This window comes from Orcinus orca, chromosome 1, assembly GCF_937001465.1.
Source record: "Orcinus orca chromosome 1, mOrcOrc1.1, whole genome shotgun sequence".
Taxonomy (NCBI): domain Eukaryota; kingdom Metazoa; phylum Chordata; class Mammalia; order Artiodactyla; family Delphinidae; genus Orcinus; species Orcinus orca.
This window is the reverse complement of record NC_064559.1, coordinates 148,216,384-148,242,006: the sequence shown is the minus strand read 5'-3', so window position 1 is coordinate 148,242,006 and position 25,623 is coordinate 148,216,384. Positions and strand designations below refer to the sequence as shown.

The window sequence follows — 25,623 nt, the reverse complement described above, 5'->3', positions numbered from 1 at the left end:
GTGTAGACTACTCTCAAAAGAAATTGAAAATTTTAGGAGAGAAGGCAATGGTTCTATGGGACACAATTGGAACCGGTTATTGAAAGTTAGAACTGGAAATAATTGAAAATTTTCAAATCTAAATCCACTTGCATGTTAATATCTTTGGGATCATTTTGAATTCCTGAGACATAAACTTTAGAAAACATTTTCCTCTAAAGCTTTGATAATACAGATTTTCTACTAAATGGAAATGGATATTAACCCAGAATAGCTTCATGGTTCTGTTCTCTATAAGTCTCAATAATAAAGGTTAGATAAAGATATACAGAAGAGAAAACTGTAGCTTTAAACAAACTATAAATCCTAAGGAAAACATCAGTGTAAGTTTGAATTTGAGGAAAACTCCAAAGAAGTCATAGGAAATGAGATATCACTTAAAGCCCAGAAAAATTTAATTTCAAAGTGTAGATATTTATTGAAGGTCTACTTGGTAGTATAAGACACTATATTTAATTTTGGCAATTTCAAATCTGATTGATTGCCATTTTATCCCATGTAGAATTTACCGTATTCTACTTTCTCTTCCATGAGACATTTAGTCCCTATTGATACAGTCTTTTTTTTCTTCTTCATCACTGTCATTGATTTTCATAAGATGAAGTTCAGAGGGAGAGCCAAATGGGACCAACTCAATAAGTTAAAGTCCTACTGTAGGAGGAACATTCAGCAAACAAGAACAATGAGGACCTTTGTTCTTGTAGGCATTACTTTTTAAATCTCTGGAATTTTAAATCATGAGGTCTGGCTATTTTAGTTAGAAGGATTAAACTCCAGTACCTCAGGTAAAAAATCTTTTTAACCTGGAGTCAAACCTTCTTGTACTTCACTGAGACAAGCTTAGAACATGAAAAAATAGTTTTAAAAAATTGATATTGTTATAATAATCGTTTACCCACAGTGATAATTAATGAAAAGATTAAGTTGTGAGGATAAGTAGTATAAGTATTTAGAGAAAGAAATGCTAAATACAGTAAAGGATTTGTGGAAGGTTCTCAGAGAACCTGGGAACTGAGCTTGGCCTTGAGACTGGGTATGTTATAGGCAGAGAAAGAGAACAGAGGTTTTCTAGGAAGAAAGCAGAATGTTTGAATAAGTGTTTAAATTACAACCTGGAAATTGTAGAGACTCTACTTGGATATTTTGAGGAGTCAACTGGCAAATAAAAATATCTTTAAAGGGTAATGTATACAGTAATTCCCTTCTATCAAAACAAAGGGTTCTGATCCATTTTTTTGTGCTCAAAAAATGACCACTTAATGATAGACATTTTTGGTGCTTATTTCTTCCATCAGTAAAGGATACCAAGTTACTAGCCCAAGTTATTAGCCCCTTGGTTCTTTAATAATAATAATACTGATATATATGTCAGTTATACAAATCTAAGTATGATAAAATTCATTTCTATAAAGAGTTTAAAGATTATTAAGATATCCTTTCTGTGATAAGACTTGTTTCAAGTATACAATTTCACCAGTAGTTTTGTTATTGTTTTGGGGGAAAGAAATCAAAACTATGTATTTTCTCAAAAATTTTTAATACAACAGAATTTTATGCCCTGCAAAAATCTTAATGAGACAATGTATGTAAAACTCCAGTCACAGTTCCTGGCATGGAGCAGGCACTTGGGATTTGCTAAAGGTTAATTCAAAATAAATGATCAATAAATGTTCGTTGAATTGAATTGTTTAAAATTTCTATCATATAATTGGGTCCTAATTGTTAATGTTTAACTTCCCTTCTGACTGATGGTAGATATATATTCCTTTTTTTGTTTTAACTAGAAATACAGTCCAATTCAACCATTATTTGGATGCCTATTCTCTGCTTAGCATAGTGGTAAATAAAAGAGATTCAGTTTGGGACTTCATGGGACTTCATGTAGTGGAAAACAGGTGAAGTTGACCTACCAGCTCTTTCAGGTTCTGGAGTAGGGGAAGCATGGTTAAAATGATTTGATAGGGCTTCCCTGATGGTGCAGTGGTTGAGAGTACGCCTGCCGATGCAGGGGACACGGGTTCGTGCCCCGGTCCGGGAAGATCCCACATGCCGTGGAGTGGCTGGGCCCGTGAGCCATGGCCGCTGAGCCTGTGCGTCCGGAGCCTGTGCTCCGCAACGGGAGAGGCCACAACAGTGAGAGGCCCACGTATCGCAAAAAAAAAAAAAAAAAATGATTTGCTAGATATATGTTCCAGCCTAAACAATATGAGTGCATTTGTCTTAACCACATGACAGGCGTATTTGTATATCACGATACATTATATCCCCATAAGATTGCTAGGAGATACACTCCCTATCATGACTTGAAATATAAGAATCAATAAATGCATTCAACTTATATAAATAACCTGTGAAATTATTCAGATAATTCCAGTGTACATTGCTCTCAATAGTTAAATATTTCCTTGAATTTTAAAACAAACTAAATAAAGCCTATAGTTCAATAATGACTCTGTGTGGTTTCATTAAAACTTACATTTTGAAAGTTTCTTAGAAGGCCAACACTTCATAATTAATGACTGTTCAGCAAAAGGTTGACCTTCTGAATGACTGGATAAGTGCAAACTTAGGAGGAAAAAAAAATTGCTTTGGACTATTTATTCAAGCCTAAAAGCCATTATCTTTTAGAATGAAAGTAAGTTCTAGAACTATGCCTAAGAAATTGGCTCTATATTTTAACATTTGAGAATCCTTTTTACAATAAAAATTCATGCTGTCTACTTTCTTTTATGCTATATATAAAATAAGAGAATTTGTAAAAAGCTTCATTTACCTTGATCGTTTGTGACCTCCTTTAAAGGTTCCCAAGATTGAACTCACAGGCATGTGAAGTCTAAGATACCAGACATTTGATATAAATGGCTCCAGCATTCTTTCCAAGCTGAATCTACAAAGCTTCTACTTTCTACTCTACTTTCTACTCAGAAAGCTTCCTCTTATCTGAGATTGAGTCAGTTAGTTCATTTACTTAAATGTTAGTGTTAATGAGGTCAAGGTCACAGGAAGGGCCTGATGGAAAGAAACTTCGAAGTCAAACAGGCCTAAATTTGAATTCCAGTTCTGCTTCTTACTAGTTGTATGACCTCAAATAGGTTACAAAGCCTCCCTGAGGCTCAGTTTCTTCACCTTTAAAATGGGAGAGTAGAACATATCTTTCTATGTTTTGGAGTGAATCAGAGGCATTCCAGTTACCATTTATGCACTTAGTTCAGGGTCTGATACATAATGTGCCCTCAATAAGTGTTAATTGTAATTTTAATTTTTTTATTAGAAAAACAACTCACTGTACACATTGTGTATTCTGTTGATCATTAGTCAGCAATATCCAAATTTAGCAAAAAGCATTGTTCTTGGAATGTATAGAAGCCTATACACCTGCTTATTATATTTTTGGACCCACCAGAAATTTCAGCTGTTCCAACAAGAATTCCTTTTCTCTTCGTATGACAATTACAATCAGTTCTAATGCTACCCCACTGATTGAATAAACTGTAAGAATAATCATGTAAAATAACATCATTTCAGTTCATATATGCTCAATAAATGGTGTATTGACACATGAACAAATGGATGATTGAATGAATGAACTGTTTAATACTCTGGAGCACTTGGAAACAAAGCTTGAGGTGAGAGACTAGAGATTAACTTCCCTGCTAACACTGACTTGCTCCATGACTTTGAGAAATTTCCTAATTCCTTTGATTCTTGATTTCTTCCTCTTTAAAACATACTGGTTTGTTATGTAATGTCCATGACCCCTCACCACTTCTGAAGGGCTCTGATTCAAACAGGCAAGGAAACTTGACTTAGGAGGCAGTTTGTTTCTAGGAACAGAAGAGGTGTGGGAGCATATGTTCCTTGAGCTCTTGGATCTCATCTTCATGTTCTCTCTTCTAAGTCTAACAGACTTTTGAAAATTTCCCCAAATGTGTATTATTTTACCAACTGAAGAATAGAGAGTGCATTAAGAAAATTCACAGTGAAAATGAACACATCTGGAGGAAATGATTTCAATCAGTTTTCTAGAGAAAAGAGTCTTAGAGATGAACCTTTAGTAGAAGAAATCTAAAGGGTGAGCAGATATGTTGGCAATCTGTGCCTTTCATTGGCCAATAGCTCCTAGTTTTTTTCACTCACTCATTCATTCATTCATTCATTCATTCAACAAATTCGTGTTGAATGATTACTATTTGCATGGCAACATGCTAGTGTAGGATTATAAAGATGAATTTGATATATACTTTGTCCTTAAAGAATTTGCTCTTTAATAAGGATAAGGCATGTATATAAATTTTTAAATGTTCTAAATGACATGAAAAAAATTTAAATGAGATTTAAAAGGAAGGAAGACTTAATTTTAGCAAGTCAGTTGGCAACAAAGGGAGGGAAAGTAAAGAAATCTTGGAGGAGATGGCATTTAGCTTGTGTTTAAACATCTGTAGATTGGACAGAAGAGAACTTTTTTTTTTTTTTTTTGCGGTACGCGGGCTTCTCACTGCTGTGGCCTCTCCCGCCGCGGAGCACGGACAGACTCCGGACGCGCAGCCCCAGCAGCCATGGCCCACAGGCCCAGCCGCTCCGCGGCACGTGGGATCCTCCCGGACCGGGGCACAAACCCGTGTCCCCTGCATCGGCAGGCGGACTCACAACCATTGCGCCACCCGGGAAGCCCCAGAAGAGAACTTTTGACTGAGGAAGTAATGTGAACAAAGACTCTGATAAGTAGGAAATTGAGTGCAGTTTGTTTGTACAGTTGGGTTTATGAAAGGGAGTAATGGGAAATACATTTAAAAGGATACCATCAGATTGACAGGACCTTGAATGTGATAGTGAGGGGCTTGGTTTTTATTTTCTAGGCCAAAGCTAGCCATTGGAGATTGCAGAGAAGGGAGGTTGAAGAAAATTGTGTTTTAAGATGGTGACCCCCGCAGAAGAGTTGTACATTGTAATTGTAAAATGAATTTTGATGGGCAGATGCCACCAATGAATCTCCTAACCCAGCTCTCCTTCTTGTCCAGGCTGCTGATGTACTACTGCAACATGGAGCTAACATCAACGTTCAAGATGCAGTTTTTTTCACTCCATTGCACATTGCAGCATACTATGGGCACGAACAGGTAAGTCAGTGGCATTTCCGAAGCCTGGGGCATCACTTAAGTGTTCCAGGGTTTTCTTGAACTGTACTAGGTTCGAAGAAAGGATATTTAAGATATCCTTTGAATTAGTTTTGCCATCTGCTCATCAGTTCCCCCCTTGAAGAGCTTTTGTAGATCCATAGAAACATAGCAGCTACCAAGTTATACATTTTTACTGACTACTTTAGTACACGAGGGAGGCAGTAGAGTATATGGGTAAGTGGGTGGCTATAGAAATCGGCCTGAATTTGAAAAATTACTAGCTTTATGACCATGTGTAGCTTGTATAATATCCCTGATCCTCAGTTTCTTGTCTACAAAATGAAAAAAAATATTAATAGCACCTACCTCATAGGGTTGCTCTTATGATGAAATATTAATTTAAAGTGTTTGGCAAATGCTCAACAAATGTCACTGGGATGATACTAACACTAACAATAAAACAAATCATAAAGCCCATTCCAAAAGTTCTCTGAAAAAAGATAACTTTTAGAAATGGAATTTCCTCTTTTCTAGTAACCTGGCATGTGGTAGGCTAAAAAATGTCTACCAAAATATGTTTACATGTTCACGTTCTAATTTGTGGAACCTGTGAATGTTACCTTAAAAGGGACTTTGCAGATGTGATCAAGTTAAGGATCTTGAAATGGGGAGATTATCCTGTATTATCTGGGTGGACCTGATGTAATCACAAGGGTCCATATAATAGAGAGCAGAAAATCAGAGTGAGTAGTAGGAGATGTGACAATGGAAGCAGTACATTAAAGTGATACAAGAAGGGGCCACAAGCTAAGGAATTTAGGCAGGCTGTAGAAGCTGAAAAGTAAGGAAATGAAAGCCTCCAGAAGGAATGCAGCCTGCCAACACCTTGATTTTGGACTTCTGATCTCCAGAACTCTAAGAGAATAACAATGTGGTTTTTTCATCCAATAATTTTGTGGTAATTTGCTACAGTGGCAATGGGAAACTAATATATGGAATAACCTAGATAAACTAAAAAACAATCACTAAATGTGCTTTAAATATATAATTTGCTTTAAATATATAGTTATGTATCAGAAACATATTTATAAATTTTGATAATCTGTAATTAAGTAATGATACGTATAGAATGCTTTAAAGTTTACAATGTAGCGTCATTCAACAAATAATTTCATTTGACCTTCGTGACAACTTTATGAACTTAATAAGAGTTACCATGTGAGCAAACTCGTACTATGAGACAGGCACTATGTTAAGGCCTTTATGTGGATTTTTTTCTAATTTTGCCCCAACCCTAAAATCAGCTGTTATTTATCCCTTCTAATCAACGATACACATGGAGCTTACTCAGGTCAGGTAGCATGCCAGAGTCATGCAGCTAATAAGTAGAAGAGCTGGAGTATGTATTCAGGTCTGTCTGATCCCAAAACCCATCTCCGTTCTGTTGTACCGAAGAGCCTCTTCTTACCCCTCTTCTATCAGTGAGCGAAATCATAAAGTCCAGGCCATTTACTGAAGTAGTGGAGCTAGAATTCAAGGCCTGGTGCTGTAATTCCACAGTCTGTTGATTTTCAACCTTAACATATTGAAAGAAAAATTTTATATGCTCTTTTCAAACACCATCTTTTAGCTATACTCAAGAAACTCAATAGAACCAAATAAAACAGAAATACAAATGTAATTAGATAATCAAAACTTAACTGTTCTTTTGACATTCTGTTTTTACTCTTCCTCATTTTATCTCTCTAGATCTGGTCTCAGTTATGCAGCAGAATTATACCTTTTTACCTTTGTACAGGTCATGCCATTGCACTGCCTGAGGATCCCAAGTTGAAAATCAAACTTCCTTGTGTCTCTGTGCTGTTCTAGTCTTTGTGCCTTTATTCCTTTGCTGGCTGGCATGTGCCTGGATAGTCTCAGACCTGCGAAGTGTGACCTCTAACTAGGGGAGACTGCTCATTTCATTGATAGGCTGCTCAGACTGCACTGGGGTGCCCTGGAGAGCTGAGCACTGAAAACGCTTCTGAAAGTACTGGGTCCAAAACTCAGGTGGCGAAAAAACTTTATACTTTTCTGACTTCAGGCACAGACAGGATATACACAGTGCCTGTTATTTGTAGAGTCATCCTCTTTGGCGATTAACCTCATGACCCAGCAGAAACATAAAGAGCTTCTATGCATGTTGTGTGGAGACCTAAATTTGTTTACTTTCCCTGAATATATAGTCACAGTATTATAAAATTATGCTAAAATGTGGATGGCCCTTTTATGATAAGGGACTCATTTTCTATGTGCAAAGACAGCACATAAGTAATTTATGGAAGCTATTGTCATTTACTAAAATATGCTGACAGGAGAATGGCACATTCGATATACAAATGTGCCTAATGTGCCATGTTCCTTGCCATTTGCTTATTTACTTATTTTAAGTGCAAGAGTATTTTACCAACAGCAGTAGTTCCTAGGTATATAATAATAGTGCTTAATAGACAATCGATTTCAAAGATAGTTTAACTCTATCCATTATAAAGTCACATAATCAGAATTTATGGAGCCTGTGTAAGTGGAAATATCTGCTTAGGAGTGCAAGGTTCTTGAGACTAAGTGCAAGGTTCTTAGGAGTGTTCAGGTTTCTCTTGAATTAAGTATTGGTCTGCCCGTTAGCCAAGAAATAGATAAAATACATGTGTTCCACATTGGTGCTACCACATCTGCTATCATTTATTGAATACCAGGCACTTTTCTAAGTGCTTTATGTGTAATAACTTATTTAATTCTCACAACAACTCTATGAGGCATTCCCATTTTAGCAACGAAGAAACTGAATTTTCAAAAGGCCAAATAATTTATTCAAGGTGACATACTTCAGAACCTTTGTTCTTTACCTACTGCATGCAATAGGAAGTTTTCCCACATCCCACCCAGCTAATTTTTCGCCTAGAATTTCTATCAAATATATACCATATTCTTGAGAGGCTTCTGCTCAAGATATATTTATTTGCTGCCACAAAATAGTTTTAGAGCTTGAATTCACTTTTATGCTGATGCCACAATGGTCAAGACTTTTGAGGAGTCCTCCCATAACTGTTATTTTAATGGCACGGGTGCATCCTAACTTATCTCTTGGGATCACTATGATGAGTCCTAAAATTCACAGGGGAGGTAATGTCAATTTTAGAGAAATTATTTGGAAGGTTCCTAAGTGAATATATAAATAATTTGAAGGAATCCCATAAATTACCTGAAACAACCCCTGGAAACTCTTGAGTTGTTTCTTACTTCATCTCTCTCTGTCCTCTTGGATGTGAATCTCAGCTAATTTGGGAAGATGCTGGGGGCTAGTGTGGCTATCTCCTGTTTACTCACAAATCAAAAAAGGACCCAGAACCCCAGTAGCAAGATTACCATTGGTGACCTATGTATGGAACCACTATGAAAATCAAGAATCAAGTAAGCACTGCTGGCTCTGGCCAGAAGGAAACTTTAGAAAAGATTGTTCAGAGAAGATTATGGGTGACTTGAGAGAAGGTTATTTATGTATTGATACAATGAAGACCCAACCCTGAAATTGCTCCAGTTTTAGATTTCTTGCTAGGTGATATAATAATAAATTCCTTATTGTTTAGGCCAGTTGAGTTAGGATTTTCTGTTATTTTCAGGAAAAAATTATCCAAGAGAAAACCTAAATGATATGTCTCCTTCCCTATTGCTGAAGGCATTGCATTACTGTTTGGCATTTGATACTAATTTCAAATGCATGGATCCTTTAGGTAACCCGCCTCCTTTTGAAATTTGGTGCTGATGTAAATGTAAGCGGTGAAGTCGGAGATAGGCCCCTCCACCTAGCATCTGCAAAAGGATTCTTTAATATTGCGAAACTCTTGGTGGAAGAAGGCAACAAAGCAGATGGTAAGATTATGTTTAGAAGAAGAAATTTGCTATCTTTTACTTTATGTATGCTTTTTACTTCTACTTTACTTATTTATTAGAGAATAATCTAAGTTGATTAATCTTGTACTCATGTACTAATTTGTTCCACAAGTCATAATTTATTTTTTTAATATATTAATTAAATCTATATGTTAATCCTTCTTTACATATTTTAGCTCAACTCTTAATGTATTAGGTGCTGCAGTAAAAGTAAGGGGTTTTCCTAAATTTTTCCTACTTTTGTTATTCACTAATCTTTTTTTAATTGAGGTAAATTTTACATATAGCAAAATTCTCAAATCTTAACTGAATATTGACTTAAGTGAATATTTGCTGTGGATACACCCATGTAAAAGCCACCCAGATCAAGATATAGACATATTTTCATCTGGAAAGTTGAAAATTTTTCACCTGGAAAGTTCCTTGTTGCCCACTTCTTAGTAGCTAGCTTTCGCCACCAAATATAATCAATATTCTGCCTTCTATTGCTATAGGTTAGCTTTTTTTCTGTTCTTGAAGTTGATATAACTTTGTGACTGCTTTCTTTTGATTGACAAGATGATTTTGACTTTTATCCATGTTGTTACATGAATCATAATTTGCTCTTTTTTATTACCGAAAATTCTATGAATTTCCCACAATTTAACTGTTTATCCGTTCTCCTTGTAATGGAAGGTTAAATGTTTCTAGTGTTTGACTTTTGTGAATATAGCTGCCAGAAACATTCAATTCTTCTTGTGAATATATGTGTTAATCCCTCTTCGTTGTGTGTGTGTGTGTGTATTTAGAGAAAGAGAGAGAGAGAGAGAGAGAGAAAGAGAGAGAATTACTGCATCAAAGGGCATGCACATGGTTAACTTTTTAGGAAATTTCAGACAACTTTCCAAAGTGTTCGCAATATTTTTCACTCCCACAGCTATATATAAGAGTTCCAGTTGCTCCCCACATCCTCCCCAGTATTTGATACTACTGTTATTTTTAATGGAAATAGAGTTAGAATGTGATCAGGTTGGGGAAAAAAACCTTTAGAATACACAGATTTTAGATGTATTTAGTAGAATAGAATTTCCTGCAACTTTTTAGTTTTTTAATTACAAAATGAATTTTGGAAAATTGAAAGTATTGAAAAAAAGCTTTCTCTTTTTTTCCTCTTCCTCACAAACTTAATTTTTTGACACAAATTCACTCAGAGTTACATCTTGTCATTAAATTCTCTCAGGCATATCCAGCATTCTGACCCCCAAGAGACCTAATTAAAAGCCCAGCTGTAAGAACTGCTGGCCTTTGCAGCAGAAATGATGCACATTTCCAAAAGCACAAGGTTGTCAGATCTATAGAACTGCCATTTCCTTGGTCCAAAATTGAGATTAATATTCAGTTAATAAAACTAATCAATGTTTTCATTACTCTAAGGAAAACACAAAGGCTCCCAGAGACAACTGTAGCAAGAGGCTAGGGCAATTTCATTTCCATGTTGGAAACAGGACCATTTTATTTGGTAACGTTTGAGAAACGTAGTTTGTATCATTTTCTGAGCCAGTGTATAATAACTCAGGAATTTTTTCTATAGCATTATCATAAACAACTTGTGTTGTCAGGATGCAAGGAATGCTGTTGTCTGGACCTTGTTTAAGCAGTCTCTTTGATTCTGTTGGTTTAGGATAGGCAGAGGTACACCAATGTGAATCACCGAACACATAATTGTTTTTGAAACTGCCTCGCTCTTCCAAGGGGTCAGGAACCGCTCACATTTTTCCTTTATTATCAAGGCCAACCTCAGCCTTTTATTCCTCTGCACAACTCCAAAGCTCAGTGGTGTCAAAATGAGTGTCATTTATGATCAGCATGTCTCCAGGATCAAAGGACTCTTCTACAAAAGGCATTGAAATGTGTACTGCACCCGGATTCCCGGTACATACCGGCGTCATATGATATAATTTTTAACATTTTCTTTCTGACTCACACAAGCACTACATGCCTCCTACTCAATCATTTAAAAAAAATCAAGTGACATGACTCAGATTTTTAAGTATTTTTACTTCCTTCTAATATACACTTGATATTTAAGTCCCTTTTGCACTTCAACCAATTGCAAAGAATAAATCAGAAAATCTTTTGTGCTGGTGGACACTGCACAAGATTTATTATCAGCTGGTTTACTTATTCCAAAATGTATCTAAGCCTCCAGATGATTTATTTTAGATCTGGACTTTGCCTGTGGTTAATGGACATAAGGGGAAGAATAAATGAATGACCCCAAAAGGAGTGCAATTTGAAATCTGGTATTTACAGCATGTTTCCGTGGTAACAGAATGTCACAAATGAAAATAAATTCAAGTTGCAAAGTAGCCAAAATGTATTTCCGAAAGCACGTTCCGCACGTTTGTGAGGTTGACCTATTCAGTCACATATGTTTTAAGTCTCTAGTCTTCTTCCTTATACCTCGTAGGGCAATTAAAAAGGAGAACTGCAATGCTTATCGAATGAGATTGAAAAGGTCAAAATATTGCTGGACTCCATAGGAGGAAAATAGAGACACAATTCTCACAATTTATCATTTTAATAAGTTAAAAATGGAAAATGTTAAATTCAGAAACTATTAATTTTTTGTCATCTGAATGTTGAATGCTATAGTTCTCTTAACTGGAGAACTGGATACTAGAGAAAGTCACAAAAATTTCTAGGCCATGGTCAGTAAGGAGAAGTAATTTATTTTTAAAAATGTGTCTTGTCAGAACTATCACACAGATTTGTTACTGAAAATTTATTTAAGACACACTTGGGAGTTGCTTTAGAGAGCTGGTGAGAGGTCCTAACATTGCTGGGTGAATATGGAAATGTTTATTTTATCTTTAAGATCAATGAGCAGAAATAAGCAAGAAGTAGCATCCAGCTACCTACCCATTCATCCAATCTTTCTTTCAAAAGACATTACTGAACATTTACTCTCTTCAAAGTAGAGGACTAGTGACCAAATATTTTCTTAACAATGATTTACATGTATTCCTTTGCTTGAAATTTTCCTTTACTTAAATCTCTAAATAAGATGTTAGAGCAAACAGAATATCATTCATACATTCAGTTTTCCTCAGGTAAGAATAATAATATATGCACTTTTTGTTTTTGCAAATTGGCCCAAGACAAAATTAAGGGATCAGAAGGACTGAAGCAGAAATACGGGTATATATATATATAAACTCTGCATCTGATGCAGATTTCTCCTGGCTTGTCCCTTTGGTTGGTATTTTATATCTTCTTTGATGAGAATAATGTCTAGGCCATTGCAGGTAATTCACCAAGTAAAGAGTCTGCTTTGAAGTTTATTGATTCAACTAGAGAAGAATAATGTTGGGTGGGACCAGGTATGGCTAAAGGCAAATTATGAATTAATGGAATATTGTGCTTCATTCTGCTTTACAATGTCCCCTCTGGCCCTCAAGAACTCACATGTGACCTCCTGATGCCCTGGACTCCCTGCTGTCCTCAAGCTTTGACTCATGGTATTGACTTTCCCTGGCTTCCAACAGAATGTGAACAAAGGAAAAGTATCTTAAAAAGGAAGATAATCAAAACAACCGGGAAAATTCTTCTGAAGGAAGTGTGTCCTTCTGAGCCACTCATTAATAGAAAAGATTCAAAGATTTATTTTTCAATAACAGTCTTGGGAGGAGGAGTTCAGGAACTTTGTTAAAGATTTCCCTTTGGCTTAAGGGCTTGCAGGTTGATAAAATAAGAATTATTGTCTACAAATATAGCAGCTATAAGGCCTAAACCAGTGTTCATTAAATGTTAAATGATGATTATATTTGAACTTTTTAAAATTAACTCTTATCTTGCCTTTCTTTTCCTTCCAACCCTTCATCATTAAAAAAGTAATTCGATCAATTCTTTTGGCTCTATGGATAATTTCTTTTATAGATATATAAGAATGAGAATGAATGGGATTTGTTAAGGGCTATTATTTTCTATTTTGAATAAAGCACCCTGTACAGATGGACAAAGTAGTAAAATAATAAAACAAGTGATTGTAGAGCAGTCGATCTGGTTATTTTTGGTTTTAAAAATTGTGCTAAAGCAGATCTAGAATTTAGCAGCTTGGTGTTGATTTGTTATTACTTCAGGCCTGTAATTATTGACTATTCAACTAGATTGTAACTTATTTGAGGGTATAGACTCTATGCATTTATAGCTTATTTGCCTTAGCACCACTTAGCAAAATTCTAAGAGGGAAATTAGTAAAAAGGGAGAGTGAAGATTTTTATTAAGTATCTAATTTGTGATAAGCATCATGCTAGACACTTTCTAGAAATGATCTCCTTTAATCCTTTCAGCATCCCTGCTGCACCAATAGTGTTATTATATCCACTGTTACTTACAAGAAATCAATATCTCCAACACCTAGCACAGTGCTTGGTGCATATTGATTATTTAATACTTGTTGAGGAATGACTATGTGTCAGTCAGGTGTTCTTATTTGCAAGTGTTGGAAACTAATACTTGCTAATTTAAGCATGAGGGGAAATATTAAAGGATATCAGTTAGCACACAGAATCTTCCCCAGGACAGACTAGAAAGCCAGGTTTGGAATTTTCACAGTGAGAAATGGTGTCCAGAATCACACCCCAAAACTAATCCTTTGAAGGCACACTGCCACCCCAGCTAGGCACACACACCAACACTTGTGTTTCTGGCACCAACAATGCGGGGCACCCAGTCTGTGGCTGGGCAACAGTACCACTGGAAATTAGATGGAGCTATTCTACCACTGCTACTTTGCCAAGATAGAATAGACTCTCCTTTTGTGTGTCATCAGCTCTGATGTCAGAGTCTGAAATAACATGTTGATTGGAAGAGCCTGTAGGTAAGAGTCCAACCAGGACGTGGTTGAGAGTGAAAGGGTCACTATTAAAAATTATTCTAGGATAACAAGCCTAAACCAGGACATATGGTCACCCTCTACTAATACTGTGCCCCTAACTGCAAAGGAGGCTTGGAAAGCATATTTTCAGCTTCTATGATAAAAGGTGATCTTGGCCTCTAGTCAGTACTTTCAGTATAGGGAATTTCCCAAATGTCAGAAGAGGTTATAAGTCTGGATTGGACAAAGAGAAGGTCAAATGCCCACTACTGAGTAATCAATTTAACAGTTAATGTTAAAAAACTATCTTAGATAATACAATTAATGAGGTCTTCCTCACTCTAAAACTTGCTGCCTTTTCATTATACCATGCTTTGTATATCGCAACATGACATTTCTCAGTTAAGGGGACATCCGAACCTCCTACACAGTATTGCGAACATACAGAGTACTAGGCCCCACGCTAACATATTGAGCCAAAATTTTGGGAAATGGTGCTCTGTCCAGAGTATGAAAATTTTAACATCTTCTATGGGGGTGAAAGGGGAATCAATTTGAAAGGAGATACTTGTGGAAATAAGGCTATGAGTACCTTTTAGATACTTACTAGTTTCCTGAACTCTTCCACTGTGCAAGGTAAATTTTTTTAACATCTCTATCGGAGTATAATTGCTTTACACTGGTGTGTTCGTTTCTGCTTTATAATAAAGTGAATCAGCTATACATATACATATATCCCCATATCTCCTCCCTCTTGTGTCTCCCTCGCACCCTCCCTATCCCACCCCTCTAGGTGGTCACAAAGCACCGAGCTGATCTCCCTGTGCTATGCGGCTGCTTCTCACTAGCTAACTATTTTACATTTGGTAGTGTATATATGTCCATGACACTCTCTCCCTTCGTCCCAGCTTACCCTTCCCCTCTCCGTGTCCTCAAGTCCATTCTGTACATCTGCATCTTTATTCCTGTCCTGCCCCTAGTTTCTTCAGATATATGTGTTAGCATACAGTATTTGTTTTTCTCTTTCTGACTTACTTCACTCTGTATGACAGACTCTAGGTCCATCCACCTCACTACAAATAACTCAATTTTGTTTTTTTTATGGCTGAGTAATATTCCATTGTATATATGTGTCACATCTTCTTTATCCATTCATCGGTCGATGGACACTTAGGTTGCTTCCATGTCCTGGCTATTGTAAATAGAGCTGCAATGAACATTGTGGTACATGATTCTTCTTGAATTATGGTTTTCTCAGGGTATATGCCCAGTAGTGGGATTGCTGGGTCATATGGTATGCAAGGTAGATTTGATTAGATGCATTCCATAGATTTATGGGAGCTAGAAGAAAGCCTGCTTAATATGGAAATAGGCTATAGGATAGAATTCTAACTTTTTAAATTGGTGGCACTTAATTTCCTTTATTATTGTCATTAATTGGCAATTTCCAGGAGTCTCTCAGGCACTTAGAAAAGTCCCTGATACTACACATGAGCAGGTTGAGAAATAGAGGATTCCAGATAACATATGTTTCCCTTTCTTTTGATGACAGTGAATGCTCAGGACAATGAAGATCACGTTCCACTCCACTTCTGTTCTCGCTTTGGACACCACGCTATAGTGAAGTACCTGCTCCAGAGCAATTTAGAAGTTCAGCCACACGTTGTTAATATCTATGGAGACACCCCTTTGCACCTGTGAGTATTATGTATACTTCCATAGGTACTGCAGGTATACTACGTGTACCTTCTTACTATTCTCAAAATATTTTCTTAACTCTAGGGCATGCTACAATGGCAAATTTGAAGTTGCCAAGGAGATCATCCAAATATCAGGAATAGAAAGTCTGACTAAAGAAAACATCTTCAGTGAAACGGCTTTTCACAGGTAAAAGAATATTTAAGTGCAATAGCCTCTAAACTTAGCTAACACCCTACAACACTGGAAGTCATGTACATGAAGCAAGAATGAATAGTGGCAGATGTTGCAATCAGAGAGCAAGACCAGAGGGTGGCCAGAGGACAAGGAGCCCAAGCTAGATGCACAGAGAAAAGGTAGACGCAGATGCTGCAGTCAGTACAACAGATGGGGCCAGAGCCAGATGCTGCCTTCCTGGCAGCAGCCACAAAGACAGGGACTGATGTTGCCAAGGCAACAGGCATATCAACATCTGTAAGCATATTGCTCCTATTCCACTACACTCTGCAGAAAGCTGCCAAAAGGAGCAGTGCCCATAATCCTCTTCCGACAAGAATATCATTACCAGAACTCATCAGCATCAAATGTGACATTTTTTCCTTACCACTTAAACCTTATGTGCAAATGTATCTACCTATCTAAGACATCCATCTGTCAGCCTGTAAGAGCTTAGTCAGGGTGGCCACTGAGGTACCTAAGAAGGCATTAGCTCCTTGCTAGGAATCGATTACAGTCCTTTGCAACATGCTCTGGAAAAGCACCCTGAAGGAGCAGCTGGGTTTGGAAAAGTTGTGACAAAGAAAAAAAGAAAGAGAGAGAGAGAGGGAGGGAAAAGTTTGCTAAAAACTCAAGTGCGTAACTCCCTAAAATGTCCTCAAGGAAAGCAGATGTTTTATAAAATTTAAAACCCTCATTTTTTAACAGGTTACTGTTTTGCTTATAAAAATAAAAACATAGTCATTTGAATTGAGTAAACCTTGAATATCAGATTATTTACCTACATATTACAGATCTCTTGGCTGTTAGCAACCTCTAAAACATGTATTTGAGACTAGTATGTTATTTACGTAGTGTTTGTCCTGTACTAGTGAATAAGAGAAATGAGACACTTTTTTTTAATACTGAACTAAAATTAAGCTTACACTTGTGCATCAGGCATCAACTTGTCAAATTTCACTTGGATTTCCAGATTTTTCTTATCACCCAAAGAGGTCAGACAAAAGGGAGGTGAAGAAAACTACCATTTATGGAACAGTGAATATGTGCTGGATGATTTGCATCCATTATCTCATTTAATCCTCCTAACCATTTTATGCAGTTGGATTTACTATCCCTTTTTTACCAATGAGAAAATTGAGGCTCAGGAAAACTAAGTAACTTGCCAAAGATTCTTATGGCTAGAAAAACATGTATTACATGCCTGACTAATTCCAAATCCTGTGTTTTTATATATCTTCATGTTCTAGTACCAAAATATTTTGTCTGTTTTCTACACACTCTGTAACAGAACAGATGCAAGAACTCTTCAGATCATGCCTTCAAAGCGTACCAGTGGAATTTGTCCCTGAAGGGGACAGTTGGCAGAACTGATATGTACGGGTTACTAGTGTCCTCTACCCATTACGTCATTCTTGTGGAGGCTGACACCACAGGCTAGTTTTCAAATCATTTTGCTACTTTGTGCACATAAATTGAAACCGACTATAATCAGAGGGTTATTGTCACCTTCAGAAGATTGTCTATATGACAAGATTAGTGAAGTGAGTTAAAAGTAGGTATCCAATTGTTTTATTTTGTGCAAACCTGTGGCTGCTAGGAATAACGTATTAATATTTTCATTCTATTCATTTTAAGTACATATTTATAAAAGAAATTCTCCTTTTACATAAGGAACTGACTACAGTTATGAATTTTTCTATGTACAAATCACAGTGCTTTACACATAGTCAGCACTTAGTACATTCCTGTTATTGTTTTCATATGTCTGTATGTATACACATTTGTATACACACGTACACACACACACACACACACATACACATATATATATATATATATGTTCTGAATTCGTCATTTCCTATAAATAGTTGCTTTGAACAGAAATAATGAGGTAATTCAGACAACGGAACATTAAAAGTATAGTGTTGGGCTTCCCTGGTGGCGCAGTGGTTGAGAGTCCGCCTGCCGATGCAGGGGACACGGGTTCGTGCCCCGGTCCGGGAAGATCCCACATGCCGCGGAGCAACTGGGCCCGTGAGCCATGACCGCTGAGCCTGCACGTCCGGAGCCTGTGCTCCGCAACAGGAGAGGCCACAACAGTGAGAGGTTCGCCAACCGCAAAAAAAAAAAAAAAAAAAGTATAGTGTTAATGGTCCTATTTATAATACAAATAACTAATGGTGATATGATCTATTACACTGAGATGGTTGTTTTTTATTCACTTAATTATTCAAGAAAGGCTTGTTAAGGACCTGTCTTGTGTTGTTGCTGGTAGGAGCATTAACATGACACAGTCCCTTCCCTCCTTAAGGGAACTCTACTGTAAGGTATCAAAACACACAGAGGTGTATTCATTACTATAACACAATATGATAAGTGCCATAAAACTGAAATTACAAGGAAGCAGAGAAGATAGCAATGAACTCAGCCTTTGGTTCATGAGAAGACTTCATAGAGGAAGCAATAGTTCAACTAGATAAATAATGGCATTTATTTAAAGAAAATAATAATATCCCATGAGAGAAAAAGGATTTAGGTAAAGTCATCCCAGGGAGAGGAAAGAGTAAGACCCAGTGAACTACCACTTATAGAACAAATCTGGAAGGAAAAAACACTGTTTTTCTGTACTCTACCTCAACATTCAATACCTCACTTCTGAAACACATGATACCAGTTTTGTGTGAGATTTTTCTACACCAAACAATTCTCCAGTTCTCTACAGACAACGAGTGGGTGTCCTAAAATTCATTTCAGTTTGGCACTGCCTACCTGGTATTAGCATCAGATCTCACAAGACTGCCCCTCTTCCCACTTCAGGTGCAATCACAAGTCTAACTTGTCACCTAAATCTCTCAGAACCTTCCTGTGTTCCCCCATTCCATTCAGTTGCCCTGCAGAATGCCTAGAAAAGAATTAATATCATAGGAAATATTTAATAAGAAAATGCTAGAAATTTTATACAGCTCCTTTCTTTTTTTTTTTTTTTTTGAGGTACGCAGGCCTCTCACTGTTGTGGCCTCTCCCGTTGCCAGAGCACAGGCTCCGGACGCGCAGGCTCAGCGGCCATGGCTCATGGGCCTAGCCACTCCGTGGCATGCGGGATCTTCCAGGACCAGGGAATGAACCCATGTCCCCTGCATTGGCAGGCGGACTCTCAACCACTGCGCCACCAGGGAAACCCACAGCTCCTTTCTTGAAGGCCCATATTTGAGAATCTTAGGATTTTATTGCTTTATGTGCTTTTTTTCTCTTATCACCTCCTTCTCCTCTCTCTTTCCCTCCTTCTCTCATCTTTTTGGCACTTATATAAACATCTGCATCTAGAATAGCCTGGGTGAATCAGGGCTGTTTTAATTTTTTAGGGCTACCATAACTAAATACCACAGACTGGGTGGCTTGAACACCAGAAATTTATTTTCTCACAATTCTAGAGGCTGGAAGTCCAAGATCAAGGTGTCAGGTTTGGTTTCTTCCGAGGCCTTTCTCTTTGTATTGCAGATGGCCACCTTCTTTTTGTGTCTTTACATGGTTGTCCCTCTGTTCATGTCATCTGTATACTAATATTCCCTTCTTATAAGGACACCAGTCATATTTGGAGAGGGCCCATCCTAATTATTCCATTTCCGCTTAATTACCTCTGTAAATTATACCTCTTTAAATTATAGTCACATTATAAGGTTATGGGAGTTAGGGCTTCAACATATTAATTTGGAGTACATACATTCAGCCTTCTATTTTCCCTGTATTATATTTTTGCAGTGCTTGTACCTATGGCAAGAGCATTGACCTGGTTAAATTTCTTCTTGATCAGAATGTCATAAGCATCAACCACCAAGGAAGGGATGGGCACACAGGTAAGACTGTGGTGAGAACATCACCAGTTTCTGATGCATGTGAATGCTCAAGAAAAGTGGTGGGCTCGGGGGGTGGGGTGGGGGTGGGAGTGGTCAACCCCAATGAGGGGGAATATTTTATCAATGACATCATTTAAATTGATGGTGCATGGTGATAGTAAAAAGCAGACTGACTTTGCTCAGCTTCATTATTGTGCTAAAGTATCTACAGTCAATGCACCCATTATGATCTGCACCAGGAACAGACCGATCCCACTGCCTTGCCCTCGGCTTGCTGCTGAAAAAAAACCCTTGTTTGGGGTCTTTGTTCTTTGATTTGTACAAAGTTGCTAACATTTATTCTGGTAATTACAGTGGATAGAGAAATACTAGAAATTGTGCTAAGCAAAAGGTAGTCTATATAGATCAACTAGGTACTTCTTTTCCTAAACTATGTCTTGTTTGCTCAAAGACAATTAATTCTTTGACAAAGAAATCAACCCTTGCTGTATATCTCTGGCAACAATTCTATTATGTGGTAGTGACTGTCTTTTGAAAATTGGGTTTCAGTTTTCCCCTTTTCTCCTTTCACACTTTCATTCTTATTCTATCATAGGATTGCACTCTGCTTGCTACCATGGTCACATTCACCTGGTTCAGTTCTTACTGGATAACGGAGCTGATATGAATCTGGTAGCTTGTGATCCAAGCAGGTCTAGTGGCGAAAAAGATGAGCAGACATGTTTAATGTGGGCTTATGAAAAAGGTATACTTTTCACCATTGCATCTCTATAGTGATAACATTGAACTCTGTGCACAGATTATGCCAATGCATCAATAATTCTTTTGCTTGCATGACTTGTATACTCCCATTTCCTCTGGAGATTGTATTTGAATCGTTGGAGACTTGGATCAAAGAGTACAATAGGGAAAGCAACTCCTGGGCTGCAGATGAGCTGAAGGCATTCTTGGTATTGGCATTTTGAAGGGAGAAAGAGATATCACATTTCTAGATACTGGAGAAACAAAACTGTGATAGGTAATGATAGCTACTTTCTTAGAGTAGATGCAAAACTAGTCTTTACCTCTTATATAGGAGAATTTTGATGTGGATTCAAATTATTAAAAATGAAATTAATGCAAAGAAAGAAAGGGAGTATTTGTCACATCTAACCCTGCTAACAATGCCTGCACTAGAAAAAGTAAGGCAACCAATGTTTAGTGCTTAAGTATAAACTTATTTGAGCTCAAAGAGGTGAAAGCTTGGGCAGAACACCTGGTTTTAAATCAAACCATGTTGCTTGATCTTGAGCAAGTTATTTATTCTTGCTAAGCTTTAGTTTTTCATCTGAAAAATGAGGACAATAACAACTTCATAAGATTGTAAAGATTAAATTAGATAATATGTGCAAATTGCTTATAAATGTGGCTGGCACAAAATAAATACCTAATAATTGGCATTTCAGTAATAATAACAGTGGTAATAGTAGTAGTCCAGAAATAAAGATTATTAATAGTGAATTTTTCATTTTAAAGGAGAGGAAACTAGACACAATTAGAAGGTCAAATAGCATCTTTGTCATTGTTATTACAATATACTATACCTCTTAAGAGAGCTCTACATAAATGCATAAACTCCAACAGAGTGTAAATTTTCAGGTGACATGGAACAGTACTGAAATCAGAGTTACAACTAAATACTGTAAAATATATCAGACTTTGATGCCTGCATTGTCTTATTAGGATGTTTAAAGTATGTAAAGAAGTATTCTTATCTTTTTAAATGTTAGAATCCTAGAAAACCGTACTTAAAAAGAGCAATTACTAAACTGGAAGATTTCTTAGGCTACCAAGAGGATCTAAAAGGTTTTCTACCTTGAAATAGGACATGGAGGTCCATTAATGAACAGAGAGATGAAGTTTGATGTATAGAAATAGAGAGCTATTGTAAGCATATAGACAAGGAGAAAGAAAAACATAGGTCTGAAGACTGCTAGTGAGGAAATGATATAGGAGTTACTTTACTATAGACAAGTGAACAGACATGGAACAGCAAGGAATGAGTTAAGATATAGGCCTGTTATGTTTTTTACTTTTTACTTGAGTATTGTATAAACACACACGCGCATGCGCACACGCATACTTGCACATTATAGCTCAATGAATTTTCACAAACTGAACTCACTCAGCGTCCAGATGAAGAAACTGAACATGGTCAGCACCCAGAAGCCCTACTTACATTGTCTTCCACTCACTCCCCAAAGAGGGTACCCCTGCCTTTTCGAGGCATAGACTAGCTTTACCTCTTTCTGTACTTAATATAAGTGAAATGCTATGCTATATACATCTTTATGTCTGGCCTCTTTTGACCAACAGTTTGTGAGATTCATCCATATTGTTGCAGGTAGCTCTAGACTGTTCATTGTTGTATGGTATTATGTTTTTAATTATATCACAATTCATTCATTCTGCTTTTTCAGGGCATTTGGATAATTTTCAATTGGGGACTATTAGGAACACTGTTGTTATACGTGTACATGTCATGTACGTGTCTTTTGATGAATAACTATATACATTTCTGTTAGGTATAACTGCCTTCTACTTTGTGTAAAAGAAAGTCCAGGTAATTATATATTTGCATATCAGTTGGAAAATCTTACATATTCTGAAGCCTCGAGAGGGCTTACTAAGTTCTAGTTATGTGGCATTTATTCCAATGATTCTCAGACAGTGTCTCTCAATAAATTTGAGTTTCAGAGAAAGACTGTTTACAAGTCATTAGTCTTCCGGAAGACAGCTCCGAAGTAGCTGCTGCAGCTTATCTCTTCACAGGGTTTGGCTTTGTTTGTTTTTACTTGATTGAGAGTAATGGTTGAAAACTGGCTTTACTTTTATTTTTTGTGGAATTCCACACTTTATAAAACAGTGAATCATTGTGTAAGCTCCTAAGATTTCCTACCAAATGACAACAATAAAAATCCTTTAGCTTAGAGGACTTACCCACTGGTCTCTGCAATATATGCCATACTTGTCACCCTTATTTGTTCAACTAATGTGCCAGGCATCAGCGTTGCATTTCATTATTACTATGAATTTTAACAAATTGAATGTTACTACTCAGGAGACAGATGGATGTTTTGCATATGTTCTAGGGCAGAGCAAGTTAAACCAACAAAATAAATTTGTTGCTATTTTCTCTTGCTAGAGAAACATGGCATTGTTTTCATGTGTTCAGGGAAGATTGAAATGGCCTTGTTAAAATATTGTCAGCAGTGCACTGTCCCTGTTTTCTTTGGCTTTGCTTTCTCCTTCAGAGCGGGAGTCACCAAATTAATTGATATGGCGTACCAAGGATTTTCTTGAGCAACTTGGAGATGGAGTTGAAAAAGCACTAAAACTTCACTTGGAGTTCTTTCTTTGTGGAATAGAGATGATGTAAAAGTGGCCCCATCATGGCTTGCCCTGTACCCTATCCAGTCCTTAGAAAACTCAGAAGAGACTTCATAACCAGGGTCTGTCTATTTAAAAAGGAATACTTTTGAATGTGCCCAGTTTGAATAGCTCATCTTAGTCTACCCTCTTAAGATAGAACTAGGAGGCTATCTCAACAGCACTCATCTCTGAATGGTAGGCAAATTTTTCATCTGTCCCAAACAAAATTTTTAGCTGACCCTCTCTGCTATTCTGTTATAGCACATTCAGAGGTGCTTTGGAGTTCTGAAAAGAATTATCTACTATCTTTTGAAATATTTTTAGAAAAGAGTTTACTCACTATGACCCCCTGTGGGATCAGGTATGAAAAATATTTTCCATTTACTTAGCCCTTTTAACCTAAAGATATCAAAATCAATCTTAGAAATAATTTTCCTGGTGACCTTGGTTCTAACCAGTAACCAGAAGCCTACTGGTTTAAGTTTCAATATTTCACTGCCAGATTGCTCAGAGCTCCAATTTTATAATACTTAGAATGTTTCCTCTCCCCAGTCTGTCCTCCCTCTTCTTTTCTACCATTCCATCTGAGAGTAGCCATAGCTGTCTCACTCACTTGGATTTGTTCTGCTCTTTCCCTTGGGTACAAAGGACTTCTATGAATCAATTTAAATTAGCCAGAAGAAATAGCCAGCAGCCTGCTTATGTTCAAATCCTCTGCCCTAATCACCAGTAGGGAAAACCCATTGAAAAGACCTACACATAATCTTACATCCATTGCATTAAAGATGAAACTGCTGAATTGAAAAGATCTCAGCCAATTAGAATTGAGCACATAGCTCAATAGTGTGTCTGGCAGTTAGATTTGAAAAGGCTGCCTTTGACAAAGAAAAGCACTCCTTTATGTCAGGCTGTTTAGGGTCAGAAAATAACCCAAACTAGAAACAGAACTAAAACTTATTTGCTTCAGTACTGACACCAGTTAAAGTAATTTACAGAGGCTCCTATCCCAATATCTAATTACCCAGAATACAATATTTGTATACAGCAGAACTACTCTAATTCACAGTGACAGGGAGCTGCAGTTGGAGAATTAGTGAGTAAGTGAGCAAAAACAATAAAAATCAAGGTTCCTGTACCATGATATATACTTTGTTCATTCCTTTTGACAAGTGTAGTGTGGTGTGAATTATTTATAGTAAATGTACCATAGTGTATTCTCTAAAAGTAATGAAGTCTTACAGTTGTGAGTTTCTACAGCTTTCAGCCAGTAAAAAAATAACTAAGAGATAAGGGTGAGGGAGGAGTAGAAGGAAGAAGAGGTGGCGTCCTTAAATATTTTGATAACTCTTCATCCATGGATTATAAACTCCCAAAGTTCTTCTATATTGAATTCTTACCTCTTTGGAGTTTACTTAGTTTAATGAACATAGTTTAGTGTGCTAGGGTGGATTGGGTTGGGATAGAGGAAGGAATAAACAAAAGATTTAGATGGCATTTTAAAATCTATGTGCAATTTTGTGTCTACTGGTTACCTTTCTACATGTTTAGTTAACTCTATCTTTTAAAAAATAAATAAATAAAATAATACCAACTCTCATTAGAATAGGAAGAACTTTTACTCTTATGGGGGATAACACAAAAATTTTGAGACATAATAACTGTGTAAGAAGCTACAAACATTAATACAAACAGCAGAAGAGAACTTACAGTAATTAATCACTTATTACATATGCATACATAATATGTATATAATTTAATTATCAAAATAACTCTTTAAATTGGTATTACCTTTGTATTACAGATAAAATGTTTGAGACTTGGAGGTGTTGTCACACTAGCTCGAACCACACAGCTCTTAGGTGGAGAGCTGATACCAAACAGAGGTCTGTCTCATTGCACAGTTCAACTGCTTACCACCTCACTCAGAATCAGATAGATCTAAGTCCAAATCCCATACTTATTACTTAATGACCTTGGGCAGGTTATTTAACTGAGCCTTAATCTTCAAATTTAAAATGAGTAAATTAATAACCACTTTAAGAATTCTGCTGAGGGTTAGTGATAAGATGTAAATGTCTGGATCACAGATTCTCAATAAAAATAGTGGTATCTGTTGTTATTAAGTGGATAGCAGAGATACAATCATGCTCCCCAAAGCTTCCAAATCTTACAGTCTTTCCTCATTTATAACATGCTTTAGTGTCCAGTAAGAAATATGACATTGACATATTAGGATAATGGTCATTTTCTTTAAACCTCCTAATGAAGCATTTTAACCCTGCCAAACACCACTAGACAAACCCGGAATATATAAAAGCTTGTGTTATTTGGTTGTATATATATTTCTTATGACTTAAGTAATACCATTCATTTAAAACTTAAAATTTAAGGACTACAGCAAGATCAAAGAGGTTTTGAAAATCACTAATCAAAATATTAAGCAATTTAAAATCATTGTTCTAATATGTATAGTTGCATGCAAATATATAACATAATA

The 25,623-nt window shown here is 36.7% G+C and overlaps 1 protein-coding gene across 4 annotated transcripts in view; it reads left to right on the top strand.

Moving 5' to 3' along the window:
* TNNI3K (TNNI3 interacting kinase) overlaps positions 1–25,623 on the top strand; it is a 288,986-nt gene that overhangs the window by 82,591 nt on the left and 180,772 nt on the right. For all 4 annotated transcript variants that reach the window (XR_007474235.1, XM_049703161.1, XM_049703163.1 and 1 more), the window contains exons 8-13: positions 5,058–5,156; positions 8,927–9,065; positions 15,497–15,641; positions 15,727–15,831; positions 19,621–19,715; positions 20,311–20,460. Coding sequence is in view for 3 of the 4 variants with exons in the window: in XM_049703161.1 (XP_049559118.1) it covers positions 5,058–5,156; positions 8,927–9,065; positions 15,497–15,641; positions 15,727–15,831; positions 19,621–19,715; positions 20,311–20,460 (733 nt within the window). In the remaining variant the exon portion in view is untranslated. The remainder of the gene's footprint in view (positions 1–5,057; positions 5,157–8,926; positions 9,066–15,496; positions 15,642–15,726; positions 15,832–19,620; positions 19,716–20,310; positions 20,461–25,623) is intronic.